General features: G+C 47.7%; 10 protein-coding genes across 10 annotated transcripts; 5 read left to right on the forward strand and 5 right to left on the reverse strand.

Moving 5' to 3' along the window:
* Positions 1-2,020: 2,020 nt before the first annotated feature.
* On the forward strand, positions 2,021-3,008 carry DFJ58DRAFT_847460 (uncharacterized protein; the record flags this gene model as incomplete). The annotated part of the gene is made up of 2 exons (XM_041393459.1): positions 2,021-2,621; positions 2,674-3,008. The coding sequence occupies 2 exons, from the start codon at positions 2,021-2,023 to the stop codon at positions 3,006-3,008; spliced, it is 936 nt and encodes a 311-aa protein (XP_041236432.1).
* Positions 3,009-3,127: 119 nt separating this feature from the next.
* On the reverse strand, positions 3,128-3,905 carry DFJ58DRAFT_847461 (uncharacterized protein; the record flags this gene model as incomplete). The annotated part of the gene is made up of 3 exons (XM_041393460.1): positions 3,128-3,355; positions 3,413-3,761; positions 3,862-3,905. 3 exons carry the CDS (start codon positions 3,903-3,905, stop codon positions 3,128-3,130), a joined length of 621 nt encoding a protein of 206 aa, XP_041236433.1.
* Positions 3,906-4,800: 895 nt separating this feature from the next.
* Positions 4,801-5,254, reverse strand: DFJ58DRAFT_210283 (uncharacterized protein). Its single transcript, XM_041379256.1, has one exon. The coding sequence runs from the start codon at positions 5,190-5,192 to the stop codon at positions 4,884-4,886; it is 309 nt and encodes a 102-aa protein (XP_041236434.1). The 5' UTR covers positions 5,193-5,254; the 3' UTR covers positions 4,801-4,883.
* Positions 5,255-5,810: 556 nt separating this feature from the next.
* DFJ58DRAFT_820979 (uncharacterized protein) lies at positions 5,811-6,219 on the reverse strand. Its single transcript, XM_041391990.1, has 2 exons — positions 6,199-6,219; positions 5,811-6,150 (listed from the first exon to the last, which is right to left on the reverse strand). Exon 2 carries the CDS (start codon positions 6,146-6,148, stop codon positions 5,993-5,995), a length of 156 nt encoding a protein of 51 aa, XP_041236435.1. The 5' UTR covers positions 6,149-6,150; positions 6,199-6,219; the 3' UTR covers positions 5,811-5,992.
* A 1,211-nt stretch (positions 6,220-7,430) lies between these two features.
* Positions 7,431-8,590, forward strand: DFJ58DRAFT_847463 (uncharacterized protein; the record flags this gene model as incomplete). Its single annotated transcript, XM_041393461.1, has 8 exons — positions 7,431-7,438; positions 7,500-7,756; positions 7,808-7,834; positions 7,917-7,979; positions 8,031-8,093; positions 8,149-8,211; positions 8,267-8,329; positions 8,385-8,590. The coding sequence occupies 8 exons, from the start codon at positions 7,431-7,433 to the stop codon at positions 8,588-8,590; spliced, it is 750 nt and encodes a 249-aa protein (XP_041236436.1).
* Positions 8,591-12,701: 4,111 nt separating this feature from the next.
* DFJ58DRAFT_210447 (uncharacterized protein) lies at positions 12,702-13,538 on the reverse strand. The gene is made up of 3 exons (XM_041379257.1): positions 13,402-13,538; positions 13,059-13,343; positions 12,702-13,011 (listed from the first exon to the last, which is right to left on the reverse strand). The coding sequence occupies exons 2-3, from the start codon at positions 13,329-13,331 to the stop codon at positions 12,898-12,900; spliced, it is 387 nt and encodes a 128-aa protein (XP_041236437.1). The 5' UTR covers positions 13,332-13,343; positions 13,402-13,538; the 3' UTR covers positions 12,702-12,897.
* A 1,131-nt stretch (positions 13,539-14,669) lies between these two features.
* Positions 14,670-14,958, forward strand: DFJ58DRAFT_735624 (uncharacterized protein; the record flags this gene model as incomplete). The annotated part of the gene is made up of 2 exons (XM_041386669.1): positions 14,670-14,801; positions 14,848-14,958. 2 exons carry the CDS (start codon positions 14,670-14,672, stop codon positions 14,956-14,958), a joined length of 243 nt encoding a protein of 80 aa, XP_041236438.1.
* A 597-nt stretch (positions 14,959-15,555) lies between these two features.
* DFJ58DRAFT_735625 (uncharacterized protein) lies at positions 15,556-16,757 on the forward strand (the record flags this gene model as incomplete). Its single annotated transcript, XM_041386670.1, has 3 exons — positions 15,556-15,956; positions 16,010-16,104; positions 16,153-16,757. 3 exons carry the CDS (start codon positions 15,556-15,558, stop codon positions 16,755-16,757), a joined length of 1,101 nt encoding a protein of 366 aa, XP_041236439.1.
* Positions 16,758-18,015: 1,258 nt separating this feature from the next.
* On the forward strand, positions 18,016-19,931 carry DFJ58DRAFT_847467 (uncharacterized protein; the record flags this gene model as incomplete). The annotated part of the gene is made up of 7 exons (XM_041393462.1): positions 18,016-18,229; positions 18,288-18,496; positions 18,552-18,722; positions 18,775-19,142; positions 19,205-19,312; positions 19,357-19,648; positions 19,734-19,931. 7 exons carry the CDS (start codon positions 18,016-18,018, stop codon positions 19,929-19,931), a joined length of 1,560 nt encoding a protein of 519 aa, XP_041236440.1.
* Positions 19,932-20,405: 474 nt separating this feature from the next.
* Positions 20,406-24,554, reverse strand: DFJ58DRAFT_917929 (uncharacterized protein; the record flags this gene model as incomplete). Its single annotated transcript, XM_041395558.1, has 10 exons — positions 20,406-20,646; positions 20,694-20,990; positions 21,037-21,285; positions 21,381-21,420; positions 21,473-21,722; positions 21,778-22,614; positions 22,663-23,249; positions 23,489-23,611; positions 23,663-23,943; positions 24,114-24,554. 10 exons carry the CDS (start codon positions 24,552-24,554, stop codon positions 20,446-20,448), a joined length of 3,306 nt encoding a protein of 1,101 aa, XP_041236441.1. The 3' UTR covers positions 20,406-20,445.
* Positions 24,555-24,585: the final 31 nt, after the last annotated feature.

The raw sequence follows: 24,585 nt of genomic DNA on the forward strand, positions 1-24,585 counted from the left end.
TGGGAAACAGCGCAGTGTATGCCATGGCATCCTCTCCTGATGGAAAGAGGAAGGACGATCATTCTCGGCGCATCTTATATCCGACTTCTCATGGTGCCATGGCCTGACTTGAGATCGGATTTTACTTCTTTTTATCCAGGCTAGCAGCAGTAAGGATCGACCAACGGTTGATGACTGATGGTTCCTGCTACTGCGCGCACTTGGCACCTACGATTTCCTCCTTTTACAAAATGCCCACTATAACTTCAAGGATGATTTGGAAACATTTCCAGATGTTCGATAGATAAGTGGAAACCACTGCAGCACATTGTTGTTGTTTTTCTGTTCGGTATCGTCTATGCATTTGATCCAGTACCAGCTCTTTTTCCTCTGTGGATGCACAACGGATCATCCTGGCATCAAGTCCTGCCCAATATGCGGCACCTCATAACAGTAGTAAAAGCTTGCTGCTAGTCCTCAATACCGTAGTAATCGCGTCGTTTTCGCATTGCATCAAAGTAAGCGGCGAACCTTCTGGTGTTTACAATATAATCATCGACAGCAGCAGAAAACCCCATCGGGTAGATCGGCTATTGACCGCATATCAAACTTTTACACTGAAGATGCGCCTGGCTCACCAAAACTAGAAAGTCAGTGATTGTTCTTTTAGATGGATTGTATACCAGGTGTGTCAACTGCGTATATTTGCAGTGTTCCTGTTCTCATTTACGCTAGGTTTTATCGTGCCGGCAGTCATGCCACAATATTATTGGTTTGTTGTCGCCATACATGTATCTCTGTACGCCGCCACGAGCTATGATTTATTTTTGTGGAGACTCATTCCCTGTCTTGAGACGTGTATATCGATGGAACAGATGACGCCTGCAAGTAATATTTATTAAAGGTCCATACTGCCATCATTCCGGATATGTAGCACACACAATCAAGTAAGAGTTGGTGATTTCAAACCTTGACGTGTGATTGCAAAGCTCGTCTGGTATACTAGTAAAATGAGTTCGGACCATATCTCTATAGCGATGCATCTAATCTTGGATTCAATGACAGGCGGCATCTCTGGACGCCGCACACGTCCTGTTGGTCTATACCCCGGATTCCATGGAAGAGAATACAGGGACCAGTGTCACAGGTTATGTTGGAAGCCGGCTACTAGACTATAGAAAGAATTAGATACAAAAAAAGAAAGAAAAGAAGACTAGAAATCCAACCTTTTCGATTTGGAATGGGAACACCAATCATTATCAATATTGATCGAAAGCGGGATCGCCAAGTTGATGTATCCCTGCCATGTGTGCCAGAACGGGGCTGCCCTTGTTGATATCACACATCATGGGTTTACCAACCTAAACAATCCTTTTTTGTCGCAAAGTAGGTCTTGATTAAGAAGGTCGGGATGAAGTCACCGCGATGGAGACCCTTCGAATGGAACTATCACCGGTGGTAGCTAGACATGCTCCGACAACTAGCAAGTTCATAATAGTACCTTTGACAGTACACTTCTAAGTCATGCCGACTTCTAATGCAGCCTACTTGAACTCACGGTATTTCCTATCCAATGAGTTGTCCAGTGACATAGCGCATGGTTGTTTCCGGGATGTATGGACATCGTGTTCCACCGTCATCTGGAAGCAAGCAGGCCACATATGGCTGTAAAGCGATCTGAATCTATGACATGTAGCAGCCAAGTTAATAAGACTCGAAATAGCAAGCGATCATTCCACTTTGCATCTGGAACACTTCATTTCCGAGAACACTTGCCAATCGATCCCACGCAACCTGCAACACGAGGCATAATTGCACACTGCGACTGACCATTGATTCAAAGTAGACGCCCGCCAGACGCGCCATTGGCATGGAGCATACGGTATAAAGGCATTGGGGCGATATTCTAGTTTGTGTTCAATCTTCCTACTCTCGCAAGGGATAACAAGTATTCTCTCACATTTGCACCACTTCACCTGTTGCCTAGAGTCTACAGATGGATAGCTTACATGCGTCTCGTAGACAAAGATATGAGCGCACCATGAATTCATCCAGATCGACGCTACAAAACCCATCGTCCTCGCAGTTGGGGCAGGCCCTTGATCAACATTCTATGAGACTAGTCTTACAGTCATGCCTTGAGCGCCTCGACATGTTAGACCGTCAAGTGCACGAGGAAATCCAGGAGATCCGCAGCCTCTTGATGGATCTTGACAACTACCAATCAGATATCACAATGGAGGATCTGGGCAGATGTGATAGCACCGTCAACTCCCAAGCAGAACTCGATGGCCTCAATGCTATTCCACCATTTGCATCTTCGCACGACCGCTGCTTCATGCCACAGCCTGCATTCCATAGAACATCGTTTGATGTCACGGGACCGCTGTTAGAGGGTGAAGCTTCTCCTCAAGGTGATTTTGCTGTATACGCAGCATTTCCTTTAAATACTTACCGTGTACGAGCAGGCTTATTGCCCCACAGCGCCCGTAGTTCTGCCGACTATGGGCCCGTTGTTCGACCTTCCCTAACTCAGCCTCAGCACAGCATGTACTCTGAGGCCTTTTCCGCATTCGGTGACCCGCGTATCATGGAATTGTCGTCAGAGGGTGCGGATCCTCACCTTGGTCAATTTATCCAAGGTCAATTCGCTATCATTCACAGCTTTTCATTAAAACGCTTACAATATTACAGACGTATCGCTCCGTGGCACGTCCGATTCCGTTTATGAGCCAGCTGCGCAACCCTTCCAGGGTATTAATTATGAGGAGCATGTCCCATTAAATTCTTCGGCCAGACCCAACGAGGAACTGTCTGTCCCCGTTGTGCAGGCTAGCCAAGTAAAGGACAAAGTAAAATGCACATGGTACGGGTGCTCGACATTCGTCAACAAAGATAACCTCACTCGTCATGTCAAAGAGGTGCACGAGGGGAAGATTAAGGCTGTTTGCGCAGGCTGCGGAAGAGAGTTCAAGCGCCCGTATCAGATGAATGCGCATATCCTTCAATCCAAATGCGGAAGATCCTAGATTTTTTTCTTATTCAATAAAGTCGCTGGCTGGTCCTGATTGTATTAATATAGATTAGGTATATGTGCAGAAGTACTCACGATATTTGTCGAATTGGTTCCTTATGGAAAAGGTGTGATCTAGGGGATGCTAGTGTTCGCTTGCGAGAAGGCCACTGAGGCGGCCGAAAGTTCACCCTTTACCGCATTCGCTACTTCGAGAGGGGCTGAGCCATCAATGGGCAGGGAAGCACTAGAAATAGACATGGAGATCTCGAAAGGAACAGGACAAGCGATGCGCACCAACGTGATCTTGTTTCCAATGTCAAGAGGCGACACATGTGTTTTCAGGATAGCAAACAAACCACACTATTAAACATGGTGTGACGACAATTGAAAGGCATGTTCGAATCTTCCCGTTCTTACTGGGATGAATTGACTACTGCCGGATAGATTGTTCTGTGCCTCCTGGGACCTGTACCACTGACATTGCTGCCCATCCAAAAATCGATGCGTGCTCGGGCGGCCAAATGCCTTGACCAAAACTGCTGCCACGGGGCCGAACGGTGCGCGCGCTTCAAACATGCACTGCACGGCAGACTCGGTGGAGATGCCTGAGAGTAGGGAAGTCGGCTTGGAGAATCTAGATGGTTTGGAGTTAGACGTATAGCGTGTACTGGCATCCGTGGCGAGGAAACTGAAGTTGGGCTTCAGAAGCGATGGAAATCCACAGGTAGAGTCTGACGGTCTCAAGACTGATTGATCCCGCTTCTGCCTGAGGTTGGGTGAGAGGATCGTAGACGGGCAGACCATGGCATGTAAGTTTCTCAGTTTTAAAGTAGATCCATTACTATTGTCAGACTCCAATGACTCACCTGACTTTCGGGGAGGGGAAGAAGGAAGACCACGATTGGGTCATGGGTCGACCAGCTATGTTTGATGCTACCAGAAATCATCCCATAAGTTTGTATTTTCCCATGCATACATTAAAATGGCTTGTATTATACCTTTATTCACTTACGATTATCTCTATGATGCCCCTGAGATTGGCGACGATGGCTGTTGCCCTTCAAGTTGCACTCGCCTATTAATCAGTATGAATACGAGTGTCGTTGACTCGTCTGAAGCTTCAAGATCATCCTCCCAAGTGAAGGAAGAAAGTTGTTCCTGCACGATTATATAATTAATTATTAATTAATCATCTCCTTCTGCGTCAATAGGCCAAAGCAAGAGAGCCCTACTTAGTGGCCTATTTAAGCTGCTGGATGATTTATACGAGGCTGGGGGACATTTATTCACACCGAACAACTCTAGTGACGTGTCAATGATGATACCAGGAAAGAAGAGCTAAATGTCAAGGATAGCTCGAACTTCCTGCCCATTGAAACCTTTCATTCATTTTCATTTCGCCTTGGATACTTGCTTGGAAAAAGCCCTCGATTCTGCTGTCAAGGACTTCGACCAAGCTGATGGTTCACTAGCGTCACCATCAAAACAGGTGCACTCAGCAGTGGGTATGCCACTGGGAGTGGAGCTACTAGTAGAGATAGGCGCACGATTGCTGGGGATAGGGTTGCTGAAAGGTATTGTCCTCAATTATATATGCCGGCCACATCTGGCGTAGCTCATAAGTCTATCAGTTGCAGGAGTATCAGACTTGTGGCCCACGGCAAACTTTGGATAGTGGAATGTGCACACGGGAAGAGCACCGAACAGCGTGTGGCTGTCTAAGCTTAAGGAAGAGTAGGCGAGTAATAGGAAATAGTACGCGCCCCGGGAGTGTGTGTGAGGGGCCAATGGTAAGAACCGTATTAATCATTGGTTGTATCTGATGATCCGTTTTTCCATTAGGTTTCTATAGTATATCCCAGAATAACTCTCCACGCGAATAAGGAACTCAGTGCGAAGAGGGCGGCGCTGACGTCAGTGAACTAGTGACAGTCGATCGCAGTGTCGACATTGGCCTGACGTGGCCCCCAATGCCCACTGCCCACAGGGTTGTTTGGGTGCCGAGATATACACCCTGTCGCCGGCATGTCCATGAATATGTCCCACAACTGGTATACACCTTCATCAAGTACTCCCCTTGGAGATAATCGACGATCCCTTGGATGTGAGAAGAGTTGAGTACGCCAACGACGAGCCTCGCCAGCAAGCGGCAACTCAGTGACATGCTCTTCGATGGTCGCACAAAAAGCAACCACATTGAATCTTATTCCCATTGATCCACATCACCTTGTCCGTGCCTTTCGAGTCCTCCGTACTAATTTTCGCTCAATTACTTCACACAGATTCGTTGAAGCAGTGGAATTAAGGGGTGCGTGTGTCAAAGGCAACTTCATCTATGAAAACCTACATTTCGGCCGGGCAGATGAGGTCCCTCTTCAAATATAGGCTTGTGGATTCCCTATACGTGCCGATCATCCTGTCATTTTGCCGGCCAAGGTACTCAAGACATGATTCCAATGTTGATCTCATCGAATCTTGATCGTGGACTGCCCTGACTGCGATGAAGGCGTCGATGTGATGTCTGTTAGCGCTGATCTGTGTCGATATAGACCTTTGACGTAAATTCATGGTAAGCTCGATTTGACGAGTCTGCGATGCGTGATGCAAGCTTACTTGTGCACTAGCCTTTTACAAGATTCCTGCTTTTGTGATCACACTCGAGGCTATTGAACGTTATCGCCCGCAATTGAATTCAGAATTTTTATGGCGTGATGCTTCCCTTGCTGTGGGCGGTCCAAGGGACGGATCACAGCAAGAGTCTGTTAGCACGAATCATGATCCTGCATTTCAGTCATTCGTGTTAATTGTTCAAATATCCCCTACACAACCGCCTTCTACGAGGATTACCTGCCCAGTTATATGTCCTGAGACCACTGACAAAGACAGTACCGCTATTTGGTTTGCAACGTCAAAAGGTGTCGCAATTTTTTTCAATGGAGGGTTGTCATAGTAGATAAGCCACGCTAAGTAGATATGTCTCCAAGTGAAGAGAATAACTCACGCAGCTAGTATAGGTCCGCTGACGGCCGGATCATTCAATGCCTCTTGTACCATTGGCGTTGGAACCCATCCAAGAGTAATGCAATTCACGCGTCCCCTTGGTGCGATCTTCACAATCTCGCTTTTGAGTGTCGCCGTCAAACCATACATCATCGCTGCCAGCGCTCAGTATATAGCTGATTCACGACAAATATAAAACTCACCACCCTTGCTGATAGCATAATCTCCCTGGTTCGCCTCGCCGTATGTGCCTGATGTGCTCCCAATGAGCACAATTGCAGCCCTGTCTTTCACACTTTCTGTTGCCACGTATGTGGCGCAAGAACTCGCGGCAGACCAGGAAGTTTGAGGAGAGGTTTGCGCTGATAGTGTGGTCCCATTGTTCAATGGTCGTATCGACGATGGGTACGTCCTTGGGGGGGCATATGCCGTGGTTGATCACGATTACTGCATAGGGCCGAACGGCGTTTCCGAGAGCGCATCGAACATACTCTGCATGGCAGACGTCTGCTTGTGCGCATTGGAGCAGGGAAGCTGACTTGGAGAGTCTGGATGGGTTTGGAGTTCGAATTGTAATATGCAGTCACATTTGCGCTGAGGGCTGAAAAAAAGCTGGATGTCAGTCACATCTTTGGAGGGTTAATGGAATTACATAGGTGACGTGTATGGCCGATTGAAATCCCTGATTCCCAGGACCCTCGATCGGACGTCTCTCCATTTCCCCCGTAGTCTCGGACTTGGGTATACTGCTGGTAGCAGAGCGAGAAATGAGTGCATTATATGCAATACTCTCACTCAGCAAACTGTCTGCTCTAGCCCTGAAGGGTTGATTGGACTAGAAGGGAGTGAAACTGGTAAGCCGAGAGGATAACTTATGATACTAATGTCGGGGAGGATGAGTACACTTGCGAAAGAGCGTGCCATCAGAGAGTTGATGATAGGAAATGTAAATACATACTTGAGTTCTGAGTCCGGCATTTAGAAATCGAGATATGAATAGCTGGACGAAGAGAGTGAGCCAGCTGAGGCTAAATCTGGGGTTGCGGGATGGAACATACCGCCGAGGAACGAGACCAGACTAAAATATGCTGGTAGCGCTCCGTAGCGCTCCGTAGCGCTCTGTAACGAATTACGTTTTCCTGATGTATACTAGTAGTCAGATTCGGACAACGATAGGAACTTGCCAATTAAAGTTGCGATGTGGAGTGAGGCTGCAGCACGCAGAGTACTCCGGATCCAAATAATCTGATCAAACACAATCGGAATCCAGCCCGCAGTTAACAGTCCGATGTGGTACCCACGGGCATTCAGCCCACGGGCAACAGCCCGTCGAGCCATGAAAATGATAAAAGGTTTCTTCGAAATTGATATTCCGTCTTGCATTTAACATTGAACCCACCTGGAAGTCCACTATTATTATCATCTCTTGCTGCAAATGCCTCAGTAAGCTGAGTTACACTTTGTAGATGAAGACATGAGGCTTGAGCTCACCATAATCGTCCAGACCAAACCCGCAAGTGTCAACGGCACAAGTCCTACAGGAAATTCTTGTCGATCTCGACAGTTTGGAACATTGTGTTCACGAGAGAATCTCGGAGGCCCGCAGGCATTTTCTAGAGTGTCTTGCCAATTGCCAGCCAAACGTCACAATGGGAAGCAATGAGCACTACATTATTGCACCTTTCGAGACTTTGCTCGACCCTTCACTCGACCCGGCATTCAGTGGATCACTGCAAGAGGGTACAGGTTCTGCCCCCCAAGGTAAGCATCCATGCATGTAGTTACACGGTAAACATTTACCATTACGAGCAGGCCTATTATTACCTCCTCAGCGCCAGGGTCAGTTCACTATAGGGTTAGGATTCGGTTGGTTCAATATGATTTCCAGCCTTCCCTTTAAATCCTTACAATACACGACCAGACCTAATTGTTGGCAATGCCCCCATGATCACTGACGACGAACCCATTGCCCGACCTGTTCAAGGTCGGTTTGCTATCATAATCAGCGTTATTTTTAAATGTTGACAATTTAAAGACGCCGACGATGGACTCTTTGCTCAACCTGTCCAAAGCCACTTTAATATAGAGGTAGGGTCGGGTTAGTTCGCCATCATTTTCAACTTTCCCTTTAAACGCTTACAATGCATGATCAGACCTAATCGCCAGCAACGCCCCCATGATTGCCGACGATGAACCTGTTGCTCAACCTGTCCAAGGTCAGTTCGTTGTTATTTTCAGCGTTCCCTTTAAATGCTTACAGTGTATGACCAGACCTCAATTTCGACGATGCCCTCATGATCGCGGACGATGGACCTGTTTCTCAACATGTCCAAGGTCAGTTCGTAGTCATTTGCAGCCTTTCCTTTGAATTCTTACACTATATGGTCAGATTTCTCCGGCATGGGCTTTCAGCAGGCCCAATCAAACTCCCCAGCCAAGCCAAGAGTAAAGTGCTCCGAGTGCTGTGCAATCTTCAACAAGGATAACTGGAGACGCCACCTCAATGAGGTACATGGGGCGAAGCCCAAGACCAGTTGCGACCGTTGTGGAAAGAGTTTCAAGCGCAAGTCTAGCCATAAATGCAAAAGTTCCTAGATGCTATTAATGATATGTACCATAAATACCAATAGTTACTCACAATCTTGCTAGTACCGTTCTTGAGGTAAAACATGCAACGCATCGGGTGTCAGTGTTCTCTTGCTACGAGGCCACCTGAACGCGCCGACTATCTCAGCACCTCTCCTGCGATTCTTATATGCCAGGCAATAGTCACTGAGTAAATGAATTCCGATCTGCAACGAGTTCAGTAATCGTGGCCGCAAGTCCACCTTTGACTCCACTCACTACTTCGAGAGGCTGGGCCATCCATTGACAGGGAAATAAATATAGATATGGTGATCTCGAAAGGAATATGAAAGGCAATGCACACCAATATGAATAAGATTGAATATGACTGTTTCTCGTGCGGTGATATGGATGCTGATGGAAGAGCATGCAGCTAAATTGTTGGTGATGATCGTGTTTGACCTACTCAACTTTTCAATGGTTTACGCACGGAACGTTAGCGCCTCTGTACTTATTTGCGTTGCAACCCACCCAGCGATTGGTAAGTCCTGGGCCTAGCGGCCAAATGCCGTGGTTGACCGCGACTACTGACAGCACTTCGAAGAGTGTGCTTGGACTCATTGCAGCGGGAAGCTAATTTGGAGAATCTGGATGGTTTCAAGTCAGACTCATTCGTCATATTTATACTCAGGTCGGCAAAAAATCTAAAGATGGGAGGTCAGCCGCATTTTTGCCATTGGACTATGTAGTCACTGGTGGATAGATATCGTCCCACGAGTGTGTGTTTATTTCACTTCCCCAAAGATAAGTATAGGCAGCGGGACAAAAGACAAGCGGGTGCCGGTGACTTTGGCATTCCGAAGTACTTGTACGTAGATCGACTCCGGGGAAACTGCGCTGATAGTTCGGATCCCACAATCTTCGTCAGCTAAAGATATCGATGCTACTAGTTCTTTTTTTGTCATCGTCCGAACCAGTGCTGGCCACAATATAGAATATGATTGAATATTATTATGAATATATTCGAATACTCTGAATATAATACCTTGGCCCTGTATTCTCGGTCCTGAGGAATACGACTGAATATGTTACAATACATTATGAATACAATACATTATGGTCGGTGTATTTATCCATATTCTGAATACGGTACTAACATATGTATTGGATAGCCCAGAATGAAATGCATTATGCATAAGTGTCGGGGATGAACTGTACAGTTTATCTAATGATTTCCCACCCACCAAAATCTGTAAGTGGAATGCTGTGAGTCTGACTGCGCTTCGAATCACAAACATGGCCATATCTGGCAGCGTGGATCAGCTTTCACGGTTACTTCTTGAACTTCAACATGTAATTACAGGCCTACCATTGACTATGCCAGAAGGAACAGAAGATGGCCCTCTTACTTCAGCACCACATGGACAAAGCCTTGGAATCTGATTACCCTTTGCTAGGTGCTGGTAAGTGTTTTTATTGTCTTATGTGTCATCAAGCTCATCCTAGTACTAGTTCTGCATCCATGCATACGAGTTGCATACTTCGAAGACAAGAACTTATGGCCTACTGGGAATCTCGGCAGTCGTGCTCAGATCTTGCTTGAACACCTTTATGGGACTTATGAGACCGACGACGGCACTATAAGAAAATCAGCCGCTACTCCTGCATCAGCCCCAGCCTCACCATCGAAGTCTGCCCTCATTGCAGCTTTGACCATGTCTAGTGGCGGTTCCTCTACAGCGCAGAAAGAAGTAGACATCTATTTAAGTGGTCTCTACCCTTGTTCACCTGAACAAATGACCAATCTGCTTCAGTGGTGGAAGGTGAGTAACCTTCTCGCATAATTCCTAACAAAAATGTCTTACTGTTGTCTTCGCAGCAACACGAGACGACATTTTCTATCCTGTCGTGCATTGCTCGTGATGTTCTCGCTATTCCCGCCGTCAGTGTCGCCGTCGAGCGCCTGTTTTCTAGTAGCAAACAGACACTTTCCGATTCGCGCTCTTCGATGACTGCAGAGACTGCTTCCGCCGCTGTCATTATGAAGGAGCTTGTTGAAGCTTGGCCTCGGCGACGGAATTCAGTACCTCGATGGTGTTTCTATCCATTAAATATGATTAGATACGAATACATATGAATACAATATGAATACAATAACGCTATCATTAAATATCTCGGGGCGGATAGAGAATATAATATGATTAGAATAAAATACAGCTGTCGAGATTATTTTATTCATATTTGGACAGCACTGGTCCGAACTACACTACACGTCATCGCGGTTTAACTGGTCGAGCTCAACGGTTGTTCGTGCTCCATCCTCTACCAATTTTTTGGAGTGCCCGCGAATCTCGCCGTCTCTTTTCTTCCTGCCCAGAACCATTGACAACACTCCTGCTCCTCGCTGCAAGCACTTCAAGTCTCAGGACCGTGCGGGTGACATTTTGCGAACTTGGGATGTGCAGAAAGGAGTAGGGGGTCATTCAAGGGACACAAGGATCATGTACGATCAGTCGCCGTATCTGCACTTTAGTGAGAACCTCTTTGGTTTCTTCAGCCACGTTTATCCAGTGACATCCAGGCCTTTTTCCATACACAAATTCCTGTTCACCAGATTGGCTTACCTGCATGAAGAGAGCAACAATATACGCACACTGTCAGGTTCGGAACCCCAGACTTTACTGGTTCGCCCTTCAGAAGATCTGCGTCAAGCCTCACGATCTATTTCATTCAACTCAAAAGTTATCAAAGTCCAAAATCAATCTTATCTCGGATTTCAATTCCGATGGTGTGTCTCTTTTATGTCTGGCTTCCCTGAAGAGCCCTGAATTTCAAAGGCAATTTCGCTCGTCATCTAGTCACCAGCCGCTGGCTTCCAAATGAAGCTTAGGCGCTCCATCTGCACTGCTTATACTTTAGTCGTCCTGTGAGGCACTATCATTTACTCGCTAAACACTGACTAGTAGACGGCAGAGGCGAATCTTGACTGTGTGACTCTAGCCGTTTCAGCCAACCAGTCAGTCGTGCTTCAATACGACCTGCGATCCGACAAACTAAGGCACTGCATGGCACTATTATAAAAACTTGTCACCATGGACGACATGAGATGGCTACATGGGGAGAGGTACTCATTCAATACATACTAACGCACTGTACATTGGCCCTTACCATAGTTAAGTTCATTGTAGGCAGAATGTTAGACTCGTAGCCGATAGCGTGGTGGATGCGGATTTCGGGTGGTGGAAAGTGTAGAAAAGCACGGGGAACAGCACCGAACGGCGGATGGGCATTGCAAGGCAGGTGAGCACTAATATACAGGATGGAGAGAATGGTACAGGAGTGTGCTGGTCTCTCCTAGACAGATAGTCAACGAATGAAGATGGTCGCCTCTTCTTACCAGCTATGGGCAACAGCAGGCTCCATCGATCTCGATTGTCGATTGTCGATCGCACCAATCATTCCTCAACTGCTCGATCAAAAGGAAATCTCCAGTTCTCATGAAAGAAGCAACATACAACTTAATACGAGGAACCCATCGGACTCAGGATACCAGTGCCGAGAGTAAATTAGTCCTCGATGTGACTGTGACCGTAGAGACTAGTAATGGATTGCAAAAGCGTTGTTGTGATGATGATGGTTTGCTTTGTGTTTCTGCGTGGTGAGATACTAGTGTTGGGATGTTAAGAACCGAGAGAGCTGGCAGCTGATTCCTTTCTCGCATGATAATTCCTTTGCGTAGAAAGGAGTCGGTGCTCAAGAATCTAGAAGTAAAAAAACGCACAGGCTTGTCTGCTTTTAACACTTCAATTGACTTGCACTCAGAGCCTATTAGGTAGTAGTATGAGTGTCGTCGACTCGTCTTAACCTGAAGCTTCATCTCGGCTCGTCTCCCCCAGTCAGGCCTCCAAAAGCTCCAGCTAATGTACCCCTACCATGCACCCCCAAAAATCACAGAATCACCATCCGGAAATTGCATTTTTGAGACACTTTGACACGGCCAAAGGCGTCGATGAGATTGTCTGTTAGCGTCGATCTAGACATTTGATGTAAATGCATGGTAAGCTCATTTTGATCCTGAGTCAGCGATGCGATGTGAACTTACTTGCAAAGACTCGCATATGCTAGTTCGGAATGCTGAGCTTGGCTTCTTACAGATTCTAGGTGGTGTGGGAAGCTTGAAGGTGCGAACGCGACTTACTTGCTAGCCTGTGTGAGATTCCTGCTTTTGTGATCACGCCGGAGGCCATTCAACATTGCCACCCGCAATCGAATTCAAAGTTTTTATGGCCATGGCAGGCCAGTATGACCTTAGCTATGCTGGCAGTCAAATTTAAGCTTCAAATGCAGGTCCGATAGAAAACAAGCGCGTCAACCTTGTAGAAAGTTTTAGAGCAGGTTGGGGCGCCAGAAAGGGTGGATAGGCCATAGATCTTGACAACTGCAGGGGCGCCCTGATAAGAGTAAGAATGGATGTATCACGAGGGGAAAGGGATCAGACCTTCTTCGTAGCAACAAACACCGCAACGGACGGGTTCAGTCCAGGACTCAGGGAGACCATTGATGCGCCTTCAATGCATAGCTGATCGGCGATGCACTTCCCCCATCCAGCAGGACGGTAGCCTTGGACCTCTCGAGCAACAAGACGAATGGCATGCGACTCAGATACGGTGTACTGAAGGTCCCAGTTCTCATGTGACTTCTGTGTGAATGAGATGAGCTCCTCGCCGGTAGACGCAGAGAAGACACGGAGATTCTTGTGCAGGGCGCACATCTTCCAGCTTTACTGCAGGCAGGCGTGTGAAGTGAGATCTCATATCCTGAACGACAGACACAAGGCGTACCTGGTCGCTCCCATGTAGAGAGGCATGTTCCGCGCAGGGGAGAACTTGAGTTCGATGATATTTGGAACACTCAGTTCTTGGAGCAACTGTGCGCCTTTGGTCAGAAAGATCCGCACACTGCGAGGATCAAATTAAGTCAGCTAGGTGGATCTCGCGAGCTTGGACATAGGGGACAGCGAATCCCTCTATTGGCATGTATGTGGGTGTGCCGCCAATGATGCCTATGCTCTTCTGCGCGCGGACTACAAGATTCCAATTATGTTAATGGTTAGATCAACAGCAAACTTTAGACTGGATAAATATTTAACGAACAAGTATATTGCTGAGAGAGTTGGGAGGCCATTTTTTGTGCTGAGAAGACAGAGGGGGCGAGAACGAAGTAAGTGAATGCTTCACAGGAGATTGTCGGTGGAGGGAGAAGATCGAGGATATAGGCATCAGTGAACCGGTGAACAGATGAGAAGGTTATTTATTTGCTGTTTGCAAATGTATTGGCTCCGACGGTATTTCCAAAAAAAAAAGTGCACGCCACACCAAAAAATACAGCAACAACTTTTGATTTGTTTCTCGACAATAAGAAGAGATATCGCTAAGCTGTAAGAGACAAAGTTGGTCAGGGAACCAAGGCCAAGGTGCGTGCAACAAAAACGGGATGATTTGACGAAGTATTGGATCAATGACTTAGCCTTAGTACTTGCTTAGCTTATCAAGCAACATCATCTTCCCAACGCCGATAACACTCTTCAAACACGCCAGCATGCGAAAGTTTTCTGAAGATCTTTGCGAGGCCATTGTCCGAATGTTTCCACTGCTCGAGATCTCGGAGATCACAGCATACACTGGCGCCAGCAAGCACACAATCCAGCGAGTTATCCAGTTGTTATAAGAAAACTAGTCAAGCTTATACTGATCGCAACAATCAACGAGTCGGCCGACCACGAATGGCACAGATCGATGATGTCAATGTAAGTCAGTGTGCTTGTATACAAAAGATTAGACTCATTTATGGCGGCTCAGTACCTTCATGAATGTGTCACCCGCCATTGTGATACATACTTAGATGAACTACAGACAGCCTACCAGCATCGTCGTCATCTTCTACCTCACTATCTTCATCCTCAGGCTCCAGTTGCTGCTCAATCTCAGGCTCGCCGAGTGCCAAGTCATTAAGGTTCGTGAAAAAGTTCTCGTTCTCCCCATTAACTGTTCCACTGTCTGCCATCCCTGCAAGTATAGCCGCAGCTTCGTTCTTAGCAGTTTAGAGCTCAATGGCATGCCTGTCCGAGTCAGATGACACTGGACTTTTGGGAGGAAGCACATGGACCCATTTTGGGACTGCCCGTGGAGTTGGTTTTGGCTTTGCTGCAGGTGCTGGTGAGCCTTCAGACACCACACCTGCTGTAGATTTTATCTGTTGTAGGGTAGTCCTCGCTGATTTGTTGACAGGTGGACGCCCTCGCTGTTTCGTTGACTTTGCAGCAGCAGATGCTTTCTGGCGTCCATTCACCATTGTGTGACAGAGGCTTGGAGGATGGGTCACGTCGTCATCGTGTGTGACGAGGGGAGTTCAAGTTGTGGGTACAGTGGTAGTACTGTAGTAGTTGAAACTTCAAAGCCTAATTCTTACAAAGCTCGCCGGCTTGATTGACTACATTCTAAAAGTATCGAAATAGCTTGATACAAATTATATTAGCACCTCCTGCATGCTTCACTGAGTACTTAGATACTCGCTGGTAGCTCACACATGCTGCCCTTCGCTCACAACAATTCACAAAAGGGTTGGGAGGGGGTCAACTGACAATTTGGTTCGGACTTCGTCAAATCATCCCGTTTTTGTTGCATGCACCTTGGCCTTGGTTCCCTGACCAACTTTGTCTCTTACAGCTTAGCGATATCTCTTATTGTCGAGAAACAAATCAAAAGTTAATGCTGTATTTTTTGGTGTGGCACGCACATTTTTTTTTTCGAAATACCGTCGGAGCCAATACTTTTGCAAACAGCAATAAGGCAATAGTGGTACTCAATATAACTTTTAAAACTTTTGAAAACTTGCTTAAACGCCGGCTAGACGCTTCAAACTCCCGGCTAAAGCGTCAGCCGATGACCTAGAATTCAAGGTCAGGCCGGCATCATACGGTGGACTCTGAAATAACCATGCCTCCTGCCCATTGTGAACGTGCTCGACGTTCTGCACGCCTCAAAGCTAACAATCCATTGCACTCAAGGGCAATGGACGATGAATCAACCTCTCAAGGACCGCCCAAACCTCCAGAATTGTCTGGACCCCAACTAACTATCCAGTGGCAAAATGACCGTGCTCTCACTGATACCCTGGTGAATTACCTGGTCTCTAAATCTGCTGATTGCAGAGTGCTATTCTACTCTGACGGTAAAAAAGCGATGACTGCTGTCGACGACCATCCATCAGGCTCGGATAAAGGCCAGATCCACCAGAATATCGCCAAGCTCTTATTTGCGAACCACAGTAAGTATGGTGCCGCATACACCATCAATCCCAAAAAATTCCGTGATGCAGTTGGCAACCGCATTGGAACGTATGTCCTTTTTTTATTTTACTCCGTTGATAAAGACACTAAAATTTCTCCAGTCTCAGGGGCAAATACAAGAAAATCAAGACGTCATTTGGCAGCACCGGTGCTGGTGTGATGCCAGCCGAAGGGACCCAAGCAAATAACCTCTTAGGTGAGTCCCTGGCCCTGATTTCTCTGTCCTCAGCTGATTTATTTGTAGATGCAGCGCTTTTGGAGCTGCCATGGTACACGGACCTGGACTCCATTTGGCATTCCAATCCCTCCATGGCCGCAGTGACTCATTCATCAAGACTGGGCGTTGATCACGCCGGTGCATTATACTCACTTGTGCAACCACGTGGTGGGGCTGGTCCCCCCACGCACTTCGGCTCTACTCATCAATGGTCACCTCAATACTCTCCGAGTGCTCAATATTACGTGTCCGCTCGTGCTCCTGTTCCCCCTTCTGCTCGTGCTCCTGTTCTCCCTTCTGCTCCTACTCCTGCTCCCCCTTCTGCTCCCCCTGCTCCCCCTGCTCCCCCTTCTCCCCCTTCTCCCTCCCATACCACCCCTTATAATATGTCCCCCCAATTCCACCTTCCTGGTCTTCCGGCACCAGATTACAACTTCGACTATGATGACGACAACTTTAATCAAGAAATCAGTGGAAGGTTTGACGCACCGCTTGAAGACACCCTAGATCACCTTGACGGTGATGATATGATGGTCGACGGGACGACCGATTGCCCTCCCCATGTTGCAGGGAAGAAACCACATATTGCAGTAACATATCTCCGTATTATACGAGTGGACGGACGTGCATAATATCCCATATGATACGGGCCAGCGGACCATGGGCCGAGGGTAGATATATCCTCGACTGTGACGGATGGGCCAGGAGTGTTATTATTCCCGATGGAGACGGGTGGGCCCAGGTGGGGAATATGTAAAGTAGATGGGTGGGCCGATGGACATGAATTTTCAATAGACGGATCGGCTGAGGTAGTTGGATATTATGTAGATGGGTGTACCAAGGTAGATATGTATCAAATAGCCGGGTATATCAAGGGTGCTTGTTATCACATAGACAGGTGGGCCCAGATATATATCATATTAGACGGGTGGGCCGACGAATTAATATTATTTTGTAGACGGGTGGGCCGACGAATTAATATTATTTTGTAGACGGGTGGGCTGAGGGAGCGGTAAAAGATGTATTATATACAGGTGGGCCGACGGGAGACATATATTGCATAGATGGGTAGGCCGACGTGGGGGTATATAAGATAGACGGGTGGGCCCAGGAGAATGATAATTGTAGACATGATGGAGCTCAGCTAGTTGTATATCATCCAAATCAAAGGAGGTGATTATTCAAAGTCATCTAATGATGTGGTATGGCACGGAGCTTTGCAAAGGGGTGAAGTGGAAACTCGAGCGAAGTGTACCGAGTTCCGAGACCCGGGTCTCGACAAACGAATATGTGATGTCCAGCACACTTCCGATCATCTGGTATCTCATTGAGCAATGGATGATAATAGATCTTTGAAAGCCAACATCATCCAAGCCTACCAAATGCCAAATGCCAAGTTCCGACCACCGAAAATTGAGTGAAGTGTACCAATATCTGAGCCCCAACTATCGAATCCCGAAAATCGACCATCGAGTCCCGACTATCGAGTCCCGACTACCGAGTCATGAAACCCGACGCCTGACCATTGAATCCCGACAATCGAGTATCGAGTCCCGACCAACGAGTCCCGTATATTGAGTCCCGACCATCGAGACCCGAGACCCGAGACCTGAGATTCGAGACAAGTTCCAACTATGGTGTCCCGGGTATCAAAATCGAGTGAAGTGTACCGAGATCCGAGGCCCGGGTCTCGACAAACGAGTATCTGACATCCAACAGACTTCCAATCATGTGGTATTTCATTGAGCAATAGATGATAAGAGAAATAGATCTTTGAAAGCTCAGATCATCCAAGGCTCCCTTATCTGATCCTCTCAATCTCCACCCCCTTTAACACCAAAGTGCGGACATTCAGGATTCAGCTTCTGATCTCACAAGATCAATTCAATCATGGATGTTTCTTCCACTTCCGATGATGAAATAACCCTCTTGCGCACTTGGGCCCTGACTGTCACTCATGTGGCATGTGATTATACGGAACAGAAATTCAATGCAGAGAAGACAGGAGGAGACCCAGTTATACCTTCTCCAAACCTAGACACTGATCTGGTGATGGCTTGTGATCAATTGGTTGATCGGCTCATAAAGGCATATAAAAATCCCAGTGAGTCTTCCTGCAGATTCGGAAAATTCGTTTTATCAGTCAAATTGCTTCATCACAGTTCAGATGCCGATTGATATTGCAAGATATAGCAAATTGATCTCCCCAAAGGACACGGGGCGTAATGAAGAGAGAGAGGAAAAGTTGCTTGAGAGGTGTCCTCCTGGCCATGAGGGCACAAAGTTGATCGACATACCCGCGACAATTCTTGATGCATCCGGTGCCATCATCGCATGGTACCTCCCAGACGCCTTGACCGATGCCACCCAGGTGTGTTATATATATTGTGACTGGATGGATATTGAACATCAAATGGTACGTACAGAATGAAATTTGGGCGGCCTCGGATTTGCTAGCTCCCATGCTCGAACAAAGCATAAAGCTCGATGGGATTTGGCGGACTAATCAACAGTGGTTCACACCAAGCTCGGAAAATGATGTCCTAACTCCCGGATGCGTTAATTTATCTCCGGCATGGTTTCAGCAGGGGCACGAGGTAGGATCTGATGAGATGGCGATCTCGGTAGTTAAACTCACCAATCCCATAGAATCAGTCCGATCCGGAGGTATCTGCATCATTGAAGGGACCATCCTCCGAGAACATCCTCAAAGCCATTGCGAGGCCAGCAGCCATTGCCACAGCGGCACTCAGGGTGATGCATCCTGAGCAGTACTGGGCAGGGTTGCAAGCCTTTGCGAGCCTCGGAGAAAAGGCACGAAGCAAGGAACTGCCGAAGATGTCAGAGACTCTCCAGTACTGGGCAACGGTGTTTAACAGCCTCACCGTCATATGCAATCGGGAAACCCCGAATCATCGAGACCCCTCATCGATTTCCGAATGCTTCGATATTCTCACTAGCGTGGGGAATTATTCTAATGCTCGGATGAGTATGCCAAGCCTGCAGCTGGAGTTAAGGTACGATCCGGGGTGCATGATTGCATTTTCGGGAAGGATTGTCAGACACGCGGTTCATGCAGTGGAAGGGGATCGGATTGCCTGGGCATGGTATATGAGGGATGCTGTTCATGTTTATGCTGGGATTCCGTCGTGTGGATGGGCAAGGTTGGATTGGAAGAAGTAGAAAGGTAGTTACCCGTGTTAGTACCCACCTTCAAATACATGATACTAGATGTCAGGCACTCCATACTCAACATTTGGGTTTCGGGTACTTGATAGTCGGGACTCGATATTCGAGTATATTCCATAGTGATGTTGTACACATTTCACCGACTACTGAGTACCGGGTTTCGGGTTTCGGTACACGGTACCCGGTACTTGATAGTCGGGACTCGATATTCGATTTCACCGACTACCGAGTACCGGGTTTGGGTTTCGGTACACGGTACCCGGTACTTGATAGTCGGGACTCGATATTCGATTTCACCGACTACCGAGTACCGGGTTTCGGGGTTCGGTACACGGTACCCAGGTACTCGGTGATTCAAGAAAACAACTCCCAAAATTGATGAGTGTCATGTTTTGAGTTTTGTTTCGATTTGTTTTGAGTGTCGAATCTCGGGCTTCGGGCTTCGTGTTTCGGGTCTCGATAATAGGGACTCGATACTCGATGGTCGGCACTCACATCTCGGGCTTCGGGAGTCGATTGTCGGGACTCGGGTTTCAAGACTCGGTAGTCGGGACTCGATAGTGCGGATTCGGGTTTCAAGACTCGGTACCCGGTACTCGGGTTTCGGTACTCGGTGATTCAAGAAAGTGTCGTGGTGTTTGGAGTTTTGATTTGTTTCGTGTCGAATCTCGGGCTTCGGGCTGCTTGGGTTTTGGGTCTCGATATTGGGGACTCGATACTCGATGGTCGGCACTCAAATCTCGGGCTTCGGGAGTCGATTGTCAGGACTCGGGTTTCAAGACTCGATTGTCGGGACTCGATGGTTGGGACTCGATGGTTGGGACTCGATAGTCGGGCTGTGGGACTCGATTGTCAGGACTCGGTGGGGACTCAAAACTCGCAACTCATAGCAATGTTCGAGTTTCAAGTCTCGTCTCGAATCTTGGGCTTCGGGACTGGATATCCGGGACTCTATGTTTGGGACTCAATATTTGGGACTCAAGATATCTGGATCTCGATACTCGATATTTGGTATGCAGGACTCAGCATATAGCAATAGGTCAGATATTCGAAAGTCAGTATGTAATTTTCAGTACTTATTTCATCATGTACAGAATTTAGACTTCAACATTCTGAACTGAAGGACTAGAACTACTCTGGTCCCCTTGGGTTCAATTTGGTTAGGACGGCGGTGTACATCTGAATCTCTGCCATCTTTTCACGGATGCCAGCTTGTTGATCCTCAATCACTGTCAGGAGGCGTTCCCTCATCCACCTCAGTGCCTTCAGCGTTGCAAGCGAGCTTTCATCCACCTGCTCGGGAACAACAAGACGTTCGTCCTCAACGCCAGACTAGAAAGGATTAGTCATCACTCAAGGAAATTCTGTAAAAGTCTTACTAGCCAATGCTGGTAGTGACAGACACAATTAGCGAATACCTGATCCCATGGCCATAATTCGTTCGGGATGGCAGTTGATCCGGTCCACCATGGAGTACCATAGGTGGATACAATGCGGGAGGGATCCCCCAGATCTGCAACGTCTTGAAACTGGCATAGGTGGGATGAAAAGATGTGGTCCGGAACCATGTTCCAGGTGAGCTCGGGAATCAACTGAAGAATATGAGCAACCGGGCTCGGAACAACCGAAATGATGTTCCTTGCAGCTGAGTACTGCAGGATGGGAGTCACAAAAGTCTGTTGGAAATGTCAGCATTGACCACCACAGTCATCAGCCTCTTACAGCTATCTCCCATTGCAGCCCGGCTTTAAAGTGCGTGATCCGAGTAGCAGATGGCTCCTGGGTGTGGGCAGCCTCCATCTGATATTGAGAGATGGACGCTCGGATGCGAGATGCAGCCATTGACATTGTAGCTGCAATATCTGCCTGAGTGAGTGTGAGGGGTCGGAACCCATTGCCGGAAGTCTGAGAATTAGAAGGGGATGTTGGGGGAGTATGCAATACAGACATGGTTAATGCAGGATTATGAAGCTGGAAATGACAATGACAATGGCAGTTGGTTCGGAGGTCAAGATATGAGCCACTGGTTGATTGATAAAAATTTTCAAACTCCGACATGGGTCGACCCGGCCAATTCCCGGGACTAAAATGTTTGGGTCAAAGTAGCTGTTTCATATCGTTGGCAAAAAAATTTCATTCATCTCGAGCATCTATAAACCCGGTCTTCAGGTCTTGAAATGCTGCCTGGGCATCCTGTGCCAGCAATGAATACATTTGGGATTGCCTTCCCGAGTAGCATGCATGACCCGGAAGGTGTTTCACCAATGATTCGCGCATCCTGTCACCCCATTGGGTTGCTTTCCACAAGAAAAAGTTACATGTCCAATCCATCTCCAATTGGACCAACATCATTTCTTCCTTCCATCGATCCCGTAGTGCCTTTGCCCGGAGCCAATGAACTCGGTAAACTTCGGATGACTCCGTCAGCTGAGTGCGGGACACATCAAGCATGCCCGAACTCACATTCCTCATTCCACGAGTGATCGGGACCCCCAAGGTCGACTTCGACTGACCAGAACCAAGCGAGGGACTCGTTTCGCTGACCTCGGGCATTTGGATCGCCGACGGCAGTGCTGATTTTGAGTTGCTCTCGAAGCAGGGGTTTGTATTTCTGAACCTGGTCTTGCCCTGGCTCCAGTTGCATCATTTGCTTCCTCGTCTTCGTATATATACTGGCATGGAGGGACACTGCCTGCTGCACCGACGTCACCTGGGACCAAGCTCGAGTTTTCAGGGCCTGGGATTTGGCTTGCCTAACTGTTGTTCGAAACAGAATCGCCTTGTTGCACAAGTGAATTCGGAGGTTGTGAAGGGAGTCATTGGCCTGCCCTTCACGAAGAGACATCTCCAGCGGAATGAGATCGTCTGCCATACAGCGTCTGCATCGATCTACCCCGAGGTTTGATGGCAATGGGATTACAGTGAGCTCAGGGGAGTTTGCCCATGTGTCAGATGTCTCGGTGAAGTCTGCCAAGTCATCATCGAGATCATCAAGAATGTCCAAGTACAAGTCTTCAGGATCATCATCTGCATCAAATCCCTCTCCGAGATGCGTAATAGCAGACCGAGTGAATCCATCTATCTGGCCTTGGAGACGATCGCGTTGCCGGGCGATGTCTAACTTCTGTGTCTCGGTAGTTCTTCTACCAATTCTTCGGACCTCGATGAGCAATGCGATTTGAGCCTCTTCAATCGCCAACCCCATTGATATCCATGTCGCCACAGACCTGCGAGCAGGTGCTGCATTTCGGGCATTACCCTCCTCTAGTAGCCTAAGCTCGATCTCCTTTTTGCTCGGTGCTGAATGCAAAATTAATTCAGACTTTGATGGAGACAAAGTCAACTAACCCTTCTTGATATTAATCTCATATACATCCATAGCCGCAGGATTATTTATTCTGCTGGACTGAGCGATCCTCTCGCTGGCTAGCCACTCTGTCTTTGAATCGCCGGGTGCTGCTTCATTGAGTATGTCGAAAGCCTTTTCACTTTCGGCAATGCCATTCTTCGCCTGCTTGTATTTTCGGCAAAGGGTCCTTTTCATGCGGATCATCTTGCAGAAATTGGAATCATTCATCTGATAATCGAGACATTCCTTTCGATGCGGGGATGACATTCCCCGAGCAGCAGGGGAAATCAGGTTGAGACGTGACCATAGGGTCTCCATGATCTCTCCATCAATCCGACCGATGCCTTCGATAAAATTCGACGCATATCGGACATAGCAGCTGTCCTGATGTCCGTGGATGTGCCACAACCCGATTCCGGGAATGATGGTCAATTCCGGAACCATTTCGAGAAATCGGCTTCGATCCACCCGAACCCGAAAGTGCTTGTTGTATTGACAGTTGATATCATAGAAGGTGACCGCCCTGGTGATGCCTTCCATGTTGTGCCGGGCAGCCTCACAAAGGGCATAGTCCATGTTCATTTGTCTGCGAATGATGCATGGTTAACTCGTGAATATCGAATGGCTGGGTCGGCTTGCCTTTCGCCTTTCTGAAAATCTACCATCGAGTGAGGAACAAAGCAACCGTGTCTCGCACAGGCTACTCCCCCGATACCCGTGGATTCCAGCTTGTGCCGAGCCGCATTTGCTTGATTTACTGCCCGGTGATTGTTGCAGCTTGATTTTTCTAAAGTGTCGGCAGCCTCTGCAAGATGCGTGTTATACCTGTCCTTTCCCACCATGAATCCCAACCCATCTGACAGCCAAACTTCATCAAATGGCTTCATGGGATGCAGGTGTTCAGCTTTGAAATTTCCATCCATAACAAATGACCGGGTGTATTTCCACCTTGGAGTTGTTATTATTGCTGAGGTGACTTCGGTATCGAGGAAGACTCACTCATCAAGTGATTCATCCCCTGAGAAGGACACATTAATCCCAGGCTGAGGACATGCCGGGCAAAATAATGCGAGATCTCCTGCATTCGGGCTGTCGGAACAATGGCCGAAGCCATGCCATTTCATCGTCTTCAACTGCCTCCACTGTCGGGCGACTCTCATGAGCTCTCGGTATCGGTCCTTGCCCCATGCCTTGTCAATATAATGTCCTTTAGATGAGAGAGACATGGCATTACCGGTACAAGGTGTGGAAACATCCTCGAGGTCATTCGCCGGAGCTTGCTGTAATAGTTCATCGCCGAGGTCCCACATTCAAGGTTGTCCAATAGAAAATCATCGAGAACCCTGAAGGTGAATAAAGTCTTCGGCTTGTTAAATGAAGCGGGGAAAAATCCATGTCGAAACATTTGAAGGTCTGGACTCATGGCATTTGGACAATCGCAGCATCGAACCCGGAGGCGATGAACTCCGGACTTGTCAATGATGACCATGGTGTTTTCCTTCGGCTGGAACTCGGGTCCCGACACAGATGGTAGATCTTCAGGCTCAAGCTGGTCTTCTGGTTCATCTTCTTCAAACAAGTCCCACCTATCCGTAAGTACCGGACATTGTTTACCCTCATGACCGAGGTGTATGACGAGTCCGACGTGAGCGAGACAACTTTGCTCAAAGAATTGACCATTCCATTGACTGATCCAATGGAAGGGATTGCAAAGATGTTGACGTCTGCAACAGCCAGTGCAATAGAGTGGCTCCCCAAGACAATCTTGACATTTGTAGACCCCATCCTGGTCGGCAGACGACGCATCTCCTATCTTCTGGTGGAGCTTCTCGATCCAGGAGGTGATGCAGATATGATTTCTGCCTTGGCAGCCATTGCCTGAGGTAGTCATTCTGACTCTGGATTTGTTATACTAGCTATCA

Source organism: Suillus subalutaceus (assembly GCF_016647625.1).
Source record: "Suillus subalutaceus strain FC151 chromosome Unknown DFJ58scaffold_222, whole genome shotgun sequence".
NCBI classification, from domain to species: domain Eukaryota; kingdom Fungi; phylum Basidiomycota; class Agaricomycetes; order Boletales; family Suillaceae; genus Suillus; species Suillus subalutaceus.